Source organism: Notolepis coatsorum, assembly GCF_963971535.1.
Source record: "Notolepis coatsorum genome assembly, contig: SUPER_10_unloc_2, whole genome shotgun sequence".
NCBI lineage: Eukaryota > Metazoa > Chordata > Actinopteri > Aulopiformes > Paralepididae > Notolepis > Notolepis coatsorum.
In genome coordinates, this window is record NW_028174871.1 from 102,915 (window position 1) to 112,914 (window position 10,000).

At 45.4% G+C, this 10,000-nt stretch overlaps 1 protein-coding gene across 1 annotated transcript in view; it reads right to left on the bottom strand.

The window, feature by feature from the left end:
* LOC311236332 (pleckstrin homology domain-containing family A member 5-like) overlaps nt 1–1,055 on the bottom strand; it is a gene marked incomplete at both ends in the record, with an annotated part of 83,498 nt that extends 82,443 nt beyond the window's left edge. The window contains one exon of the mRNA XM_084338406.1: nt 1,027–1,055. Within this exon, the coding sequence (XP_084194532.1) occupies nt 1,027–1,055 (29 nt within the window). The remainder of the gene's footprint in view (nt 1–1,026) is intronic.
* Between the last annotated feature and the right edge of the window lie 8,945 nt (nt 1,056–10,000).

Consider the following 10,000-nt stretch of genomic DNA (forward strand, 5'->3'; position numbering starts at 1 on the left):
CTTCTCTCCCTATTATCTCTCTTTCATCTCTCTTCTCTCCCTCTCCTCGCTCTCCCTCTCTTCTCTCCATCTTCTCTCCCTCTCTTCTCTCCCTCGCCTCTCCTCTCTCTCCCTCTCTAACTTATGTTCTTTCCCTCTCTTCTCTCTCTCCTATCCTACCTTTCTATGCCATCTCTTTCATTGCTCACTATCTTTTCAACAGCCCATCATCTATCTGTCTTGTCTCTCTCTCTCTCTCTCTCTCTCTCTCTCTCTCTCTCTCTCTCTCTCTCTCTCTCTCTCTCTCTCTCTCTCTCTCTCTCTCTATTTCATGCCCCCCTCACACACACCCCTCACATCTCTCTCTCTCTCTCTCTCTCTCTCTCTCTCTCTCTCTCTCTCTCTCTCTCTCTCTCTCTCTTGCATGCCTCCCTCACATCTCTCTCTTGCATGCCTCCCTCACATCTCTCTCTTGCATGCCTCCCTCACATCTCTCTCTCTTGCATGCCTCCCTCACATCTCTCTCTCTCTCTCTCTCTCTCTCTCTCTCTCTCTCTCTCTCTCTCTCTCTCTCTCTCTCTCTCTCTCTCATGCCTCCCTCACATCCCTCTCTACTTCCCTCCATTCCCCCGTGTCATCCATCCTTCCACGGATGTCTCTCTCCCTCCTCAGACCGAGTCCATACTTCAAAAAAGATCTCTGCGGTCAGAGGAACAAACAGTTCTCTCTCTTTTAACTGTTCATCCTTCTTTCTCTCTCTATTGACCATATTCTCTTATGTTATGCTCAGGGTGACTTTTAAAACGAGGTGAATTCTTGATCAGTCCACACGTGTACCGCGTGTGTAAATATAGGGCAGTTTACACGTTCGGGAACACCTCCTACAAGCCTCATCCGTACCGGGCAGATGTGGACAGTAGGCGTGAAACGGCCGATCGACGTGTCGACAGGCGGAACGTAAACAAAGTCAGTGTGTGTAGCGTCGCGTGAAAACAAAACAAAACGACGCGCTTGAAGAAGAAAGAGCGTCTTTTTGACATAATATACTGTATGTCCGTCTTCCACTCCTCATCCATCGTTCGCCGTCTCCTCCCTCCTCCAACCCTACCGTCTCTCTCTCTCTCTCTCCATCCTTCCTCTCCCTCCCTCTCAGCATTCACACCGGTACCGTCCCTCCGTCCGTCCGTCTGTCTGAGACGTTTTGTTATGTTCACTAACGATAAAAGCATGCCGTGTTTTGCGGATGAAATGTAATGTTGCCCGCAGTAAGGCTGTGTGTGTGTGTGTGTGTGTGTGTGTGTGTGTGTGTGTGTGTGTGTGTGTGTGTGTGTCTGAGCCCACACAGGTCACATGTGTTTACATACCCGTCCTTTGGGGAAGGAGGGATGAAGGAACTTTGAATGCAAGGCAACGGCTCAGTGATTCAGACACGACTCTGATGACGTGTGTGTGTGTGTGAGCACGTGTCGGGGTTGAGAAGTAACTGTAATCCATTACAGTTACTGTAGAAACACAGTGATCGGGTTAAATATATTTGAACCGTTTCAGGTGTACCTTTTCTCGACCACCACTTAATAGCCTCCGACAGTCAGTAGCCACTATGGCATGACTATGACATCGTCATTAGCATGTTAATTAATGTCACACGTGAGCGCGCACACCTGAAAGGGTTAATTGCGCTACTTTTGCCGCAGGCACCGTTTCCGCTACTCGTTCGTGGGCCCATCTCCTCTCTACCCCCAGGCCCTCCTCCTCCACCACTGCGTGTTCTCAAAGCCTTTGGGACATACTCTGGCATTGATATAGAGTGTGGGCCACGGAATAATAGAACACTATTTGACATTTGGCTGAGAAATAATGAACGAGAGTGATTAGTCATTTCACGAGTGTGAGTTATGGAAATATCCTTCGTTACCGTGCGACTGTTAATTTTTTTAAGTAAGGTTTAAAGAATGTCTAACGAAGGCAGCCGTTAACATATCTACAGTTTTCTGCAATATATCTTAAGTGCCGCATATAGGCCAATGTTTACGCATTAAAAAGGTGTTATCAGGCCAATACCGTAACTCCTGAACTACTATCTTCTGCTGACAGACTCTCAAAATGATCTGCTGCAACATTCGGCTCGCAACTGCAATATAGCGGCGGAACAATTGGAACCACTTAGGTCGACACATGACAAACAACAACAATGACACCTATTCTCCTCTTTACCTCGTCCGTCTCCTCTCTCTCTCTCTCTCTCTCTCTCTCTTATCTCCCTCCTCTCCGCCCCACTCCCCCCTCTCTCTCTCTATCTCTCTCTCTCTCTCTCTCTTCTCTCCGCCCCACTCCCCCCTATCTCTCTCTCTCTCTCTCTCTCTATCTCTCTCTCTCTCTCTCTCTCTCTCTCTCTCTCTCTCTCTCTCTCTCTCTCTCTCTCTCTCTCTCTCTCCAACTATCTTCTCTATCACTAGTGAACATAACACTTCTCGGACAGGCGGACTCTACCTCCTCTCCGCCCCACTCCCCCCCCCCCCTATCTCTCTCTCTTTCTCCAACTATCTTCTCTACCTCCTCTCCGCCTCTCCCTCTCTCTCTCTCTCCAACTATCTTCCCTACCTCCTCTCCGCCTCTCCCTCTCTCTCCAACTATCTTCTCTACCTCCTCTCCGCCTCTCCCTCTCTCTCTCTCTCTCTCTCTCTCTCATTCTATAAATAAACAGAGATGTCTTCTCCGCCATGGAGCACCATGTTCTCCATGTCAGCTCCCATATAATGAGCTGAGTTCAGGTGTGTGTGTGTGTGTGTGTGTGCGTGTGTGCGTGTGTGTGTGCGTGTGTGTGTGTGTGTGTCCATCCTTGTTTTCCCACAAAGACGGAGAGCAGGATACCCCCTCTTGGCTGGACCCCACAAGGACAAGTGGCTAAGGTTAAGGTTAAGGTAAGGGTTTGGCATAGTTGTCATGGTTATTGTTAGGATAAGGAGTTAGAGAATGAATGTAAGTCAATGGAATGTCCCCACAAGGAATGATACAGTAACAAGGATGTCTGTATGTGTGTGTGTGTGCGTGCGTGCGCACATGCATGTCTGTATGTGTGTGTGTGTGTGTGTGTGCGTGCGTGCACGCATGTGTGTGTGTGTGTGTGTGTGTGTGTGTGCATGTGTGTGTGTGTGTAGGACTTTGTGTGCACGTGTGTAAGTATTGTATCCCTCTCATGAATAAAGCACTGAAGTGTCCTGTTAATAGACTGGATCATCATTGGTGACTACTTGTCTGGAAGACATCCAACTTCCATGAAGAGTAATTACTCACGACCGCTCAGGCATGTGCACAGACAGCCCCCAGGGGTCCTGATCCCCTGGCCCATCTGCCCTGTACTGTAATCCATTACATTCATTACTACAGTATAAAAACACAATCATCGAATTGCAGATATTTAGGACAATGTATTACAATACTCAAAAACATGTTTGAGTGGGTACAGAAATTATGGTTGTGAGATATGGAGAACTCAGTACAACAAGGACATGTTTGTTAGCGGTCTCAATACAGTTGCCATAAAAAAACAAAATACAAATAGTTTACATGATTGGATTACCTGTATTATTAATAAAGGAACGCGCCAACATTATGATAAATGAGCTTACCGTCTTCTCCAGAGTCAGACAAGAGGATAGATACCAATTTCCTCTCTGTGCATTCAGTAGAAAGCTATCCAGCTTCCATATTATGAATGGAGGCAGATACAGATCAGCTAGCCTAGCTGTTGGCTAAGCTAGGCCAGTGGTCCATATCAGCTTCCCATCATTTGTGCTAAGTTAGGCTAGCTTGCAGCCGGATTACTTTCTACTGAACACACAGAGAGAGAAATTGGTATCTATCTTCTTGTCTGACTCTGGAAAAGATGGTAATAACATCTCCCATGATGTTGGCGTGTTCCTTTAAATAATAAGTCATGACAAACACATACAGTATTTGTGAAATGGATGGACATTTTCAGTCAAGACTGTATTGCTTCAGGCGGCTGGGTGGCGCAGCGGACATTGCGCTCGTCACCAACGCAAGAGACACCGGGTTCATACTAACTCAATTGGCAGAGTCAGCGGGTGGGAAGTCGATGGGTGGTAATCTGGACGTTGTGGACAGCGACTCCTACAGGTCGGTTGGGGACGCCTGCACAGCAGAGACAGGAAATGGCGGGGGTAGTGTGAGCCTCCCACACGTTACACCTCGCCAATGAGAGTCCGCGCTGGCAGGTGAAAAGATGTGACAGGCTGCCTCCTCGTGTATCGGAGGGGACACGTGATGCAAGGCTTCTATCCTCCCTACAACCGGCCAGTGGGGGGCATATGCGAGCAACGTTCAAGACAGGGGAGGGAAGAATTGGCAAAGCGAAATTGGGATGGGAGAAAAATAGAAAAAGAGAAGAAAAAGTGGATAAAAAAAAAAATACTATTGCTTCAGTTCTGTTTAGTGGACCTCGACTACAACACTGATTAGCCACCGACAAGGGGCTGCGACAACTTGTGTTGTCAAGGTCACTTGCTAGGTAATTTTTCTCCAACGGCCTCAATAAGCACTGTTTTTTTTGTTTGTTTAACGGCTCTATATTGGGACAGCTGCCAAGACATCGTGCTGGGCGTACGGACGCAGGAAAACAACAACACATACAAAGAAAAACATGTCTCTGGCCTACAGTACACAGAGAAGGGTGTTGGATTGTTGTACGCAAAGCCACCACACCAAGCCAAAGCTCCTTTTGCTGTAGTAAGACCGAGCTTTGTTTGTTTCTCAGTCGAGAAGTTAATTCCCCCTCGGACAAAACCGTGGGACTTAGTTGTAGTGCTACTGATAGAATAGGCTTAATGAGGTTAGTGAGAGAGAGAGGCGATTTGCTGCTTGGCAAGAATGTTTATGGATTATGTCACAACTGTGCTATGTGACACAGAGCAATAACAAGCAGTCTTTAACAGAGTCTGTTTACAGTGTTGTATTTTGGAGTTGGGCACATGTTAACACCAATTTACATTTACAGTACCCTAACCGAGGTAACCTCATATTCCAATAAGATAACCGCGACATGAGCAGAATTACTGCATACTCCTTATCCTGTCTGTAAAAATACTTTTAATACAGTGAAACAGTGATGATCTTACCATCAAATCTCATACACATGTAAGGGATAATCAACAAGTAGGTGTGCTTTAAACGGTTTTAACCCTTTCACTGCTGCACTACCAAATGGTTTAACCCTTTTCACTGTGACAATACAGAATGTTAAAACCCTTTCACTGCCACACGACAAAGGGTTAACCTTTTCACTACCACACTACAGAAGGTTAACCCTTTACCATCACACTACAGACAGTTACCCATCTGTAGTGTGATAGTAAAGGGTTAACCTTCTGTAGTGTGGTAGTGAAAGAGTTAAGGCATGACGCGGAGGCTAAGAACCACCCGACATGCGGCAGTTATTCCACTTATACCATGGTAATTTGCCAACAATATAAAATGAAAGCATTTGCATATTTTGGGTGAACGTTTTGCACCTGCCATTGGTGTCTTTTCCTTCCCGGTCGTTAGTTTATTAGGTTGATAAGTCAGCTGTGCTAGGGCGGCTCATGGGTGGCGCAGCGGACACTGCGCTTGTCACCAACGCAAGAGACATCGGGTTCAAATACGGCTGTCGGCGTTGCCTCCGGCTTGGGCCGGCCGTCATACTGGCTCAATTGGCAGAGTCAGCGGGTGGAAGTCGATGGGTGGTAATCTGGACGTTGTGGACAGCGACTCCTACAGGTCGGTTGGGGGACGCCTGCACAGCAGAGACAGGAAATGGCGGGGGTAGTGTGAGCCTCCCACACGTTACACCTCACCAATGAGAGTCCGCGCTGGCAGGTGAAAAGATGTGACAGGCTGCCTCCTCATGTACCGGAGGGAACACGTGATGCAAGGCTTCTATCCTCCCTACGACCGACCTGTGGGGGGCATATGCGAGCAACGTTCAAGACAGGGGAGGGGAGAATTGGAAACAGCGAAATTGGGATGGGAGAAAAACAGAAAAATAAGGAGAAAAAGTGGATACAAAAAAAATAAGTCAGCTGTGCTTCGCCGCAGTAGATAACGAGTATGCTTTGACAGCTGTGCTCTTTAATGTCGCTATGGTTACAGGTTGGGTAGCGGATGAATCTAGAACAGCATTTAAACTTGAGCCCAACTGCGTGTGATTAAAAAGGCTTTAACACACACCTGCCGGCCAATCAGAAAGCGTGTTATAATTCCTATTAATTGAGTGTACAAGTTGAGGCCAGGCCAATTTCTTTTTGGTATTTCATCTTTACAAACTGTGTACAGACACCAGGTCAGTTAAATGACATAACGCAGCCTGTACCTTTCCCTATAAATTAAAAGTGCCTCTGGAATTTGAATGCAAAAGTTTGTTGCTCACAAACATACAAGTATTAGTATACTATATATAGTATACAACAGCTTTGATTGTTATGTTTTAGTATAGGACCTATACTAAAACGTGATAATGAAAGCTTTTCCTACTTTGTAATACAGTGTGCTGTGTGAAAATCCTATACTTCATCTTTATACTGTATCCATCTGACACATCTTCCAGATAAGAGGATCTTTTTTCCGTATAAATGCGTACAATCAACTCTAATAGAGGCTTTAAACCAAATATCTGGAATGCCCATTTCTCTTCGAAGTTGGGTGAGACAATGTTTTTGCTGCAACTATAGCAGCTATATAGGTCAGTCTGTTGGTCGGTCGGTTGGTCCACAAAAAATTCTCCACTATCTAGCAGCCACAGGTTTCGCCTTAGGAGGCTGAAATTTGGCATGTATGTCAAGTGTGTGTGTGTGTGTGTGTGTGTGTGTGTGTGTGTGTGTGTGTGTGTGAAGGTGAAGGTGAAGGTGTGTGTGTGTGTGTGTGTGAAGATGTGTGTGTGTGTTCATGTAAATTGGCTAAAAGGGGGCATGGTAATATAAATTGCAAAAAGGTTGCAGCTATTGTGAATTTGCACTTGTTGCTATGCGGGAAAACAACAGTTGATATAAAACAACAAATATTTAACAAATTGGTATTTTATAACTGGACCTTGGAAACAGGTCACAGTGGAACAGTGATACTATACGACACAGCACACGAGGCATTTTCTTTGAAAATTCTTTGAAATGATCTTTCAATTCATTCTAACAATCAACAATCAATAACAGTTACAATTTGATAATTAAAAAAAATCTAATTCTGTAATTAAATGTACCCTCATAGCCAAGGATCCAATCCTTGCCTAAACCTTCTGTGTCTGAACTTGTTTTATTGGAAAACATAGTAATTATTCAAATAATTCAATGAAAAATCCACTTAATCATTTGTCAATATACCATATTTATATATACATTGTGGCAGACCGGCTGGCGCGGTAATAGACGGCCGCTATGTGTCGGCCAAGGTACTGGGGCATATGCCCATATTAGGAGTTCCGGAGAAACTCCCGCCAGAGCAGAGCGCATCAGCGCAGATGAAGCGCACCTGTGCCAGACGCACCCGAGACAGGTGAGCGCAATCACCACACCATCAGGGAAGATAGAAAATGGAGACAGAGTGACAGAATCAAGTGGAGTAGCTGAGGCGTAATTAAGCATTACATCACACGCAGGAGTGGTTTGTGACCAATAAACCATGCCTAGGGGTGGTTGTTAGGCCCGAGGCGCAGCCGAGGGTCGTTAGACCCCCCTAGGCATGGTTTATTGGTCACAAATCACGACTGCACGTGGTGTAAAGCTTTTATACAACTGCCAGATTCATCCAACCTTATTTCTATACAATAAACACACATTAATCGAAGATTTATTGAAAAAACCATCCGCCAGAAAAAGTAGTTCCCACAACTCCATGTGGAAGCAGCTTGAAGTGCATCCAACCAAACTAACACATCCAACTGTGTATTATTGGAATGATTGAGAGAAGTTGCCTCATGTGGAAGCAGCTTGAAGTGCATCCAACCAACTAACACATCCAACTGTGTATTATTGGAATGATTGATTGAAAATTTATTAAAACGTTTTCTTTGCCCTATAGGAAAAAAACGTTTTCTTCGCCCTATTTTTTTATTTATTTCTTTTAGCCTAAACTTAACCAGTTGGAAACCAGGGGTACAGTAATAAAATTAGCAATCAACCAATCAATCAATTCAATAGACCATGCTCACTTAAAACAGCGCTGCTTCTCTCTCAGTCTGACTCCCCCGCTGTTGCAGACAGGAGTGTGTGTGTGTGTGTGTGCGTGTGTGTGTGTGTGTGTGTGTGTCACAGTGTGTGTGTGCGTGTGTGTGTGTGTGTGTGTGTGTATGTGTGTGTGTGTGTGTGTGTGTGTGTGTGTGTGTATGTGTGTGTTTGTGGGTACGCCAGCGTCGGACAGTGTGAGAGAGAACGCTGCAGTCGGAAAGTAGGAAGGAAGAAATTTAAATCAATCAATTAATCTATCAATCAATCCGCGATTTTTCTTTTTTGTTCTAGATTGAGTCAAGACCCATCAATTACATCATCCAACATTGTTTAAAATACTAACACATTCCCCTTGACAGAATCGCTTCATATTTAGTCGTTATGGTGCTTTCAACATAACCATTTGTTCTCCGCGATCCTGTTTTCTCCCGGAGTGAGCCGGGGAGGGTTATGTGATTTGGTTGTGGGCGGGTCCTGAGCCCAGGACCGTGGATTGTTACCAATAAAGACGTGTGAATGGCCAATCAGAATCGAGAAATTTGCATGCCGTTGTATAAACCTGTACAAACGTCAGTAAGAGAGAAGAGAAGAAGAGGAGGAAGATTGCTGTCTGTGTGACTCCATGCTGTGTTTATCTGCTTTCAGAAGGAGGACCCTGCTGTGTATATTTTGGTAAATCCAGTCTGGTGACAACTCAGAACACCCCAGAGTCTGTCACATAATGTAACATACATATGATATATATATATATCCATATCTCTCATTTCAGAGACTCCTGACCATGGTTGAATATCAAGTAGATTGACCTCAGCTCTACAGTAGAAAACAATTTGCACCTCTGTCTCTGTGTTGCTGAGAGCCCTCTTAAAGGGCCAATATGCTGAGAGCCCTCTTAACAGCAATAATGAATATGAATGAACATATGAACATATGAATGAATAATGTGTAGGCGACGATGCACGTTTCACCTCTTAGCACTGCTCGGACATAACAGTGAGTTACATAACAGCTGAACAAGTAACACACAGTGGAGCCAAACAACAAATCACATAACTCAGTTATTTGTTGTTGTGTATCTCTGCTCCTGTCTCCCAGGTTGCCATTGGTAACCACGGCAGATGGCTGATGGGATCGCGTGATGGACGCCGCCCGCAAGGCGAGGAATCCATCAGAGAAGCAAACTGACACACTGTGATGAAACTGATACACTATAGACTACAACACCTTTCATCTGGTATACCACCACTTGCTTTGGACTTTCTCTCCTCTTCTATTCTCTCCTCTCCTCTCCTCTCCTCTCCTCTCCTCTCCTCTCCTCTCCTCTCCTCTCCTCTCCTCTCCTCATCTCATCTCATCTCTCCCTCTCCTCTCCTCTCCTCTCCTCTCCTCTCCTCTCCTCTCCTCTCCTCTCCTCTCCTCTCCTCTCCTCTCCTCATCTCATCTCCCCTCTCCTCTCTTCTCCCCTCTCCTCTCTTCTCTTCTGTTCTCTTCTCCTCTAAAATGTAATGTTTTCCTACTGGGAGCGCTCCTGTGTGTGTGTGTGTGTGTGTGTGTGTGTGTGTGTGTGTGTGTGTGTGTGTGTGTGTGTGTGTGTGTGTGTGTGTGTGTGTGTGGACGTTGTGTGGAAAATGTGATTGACGTTGATGTCAACTTAATGCTTGTGGGACGCCACTAGGGGGCAGAGTGGCTAAGTGTGAGTGAATGACTGCATCAGTGACGGATGATGAATTAATGAATGAGTGAATGAATGAGTTAGTGACGTGCTTTGCATCTAAAAAGGACATGGCATTTTCCCACACAGCTCT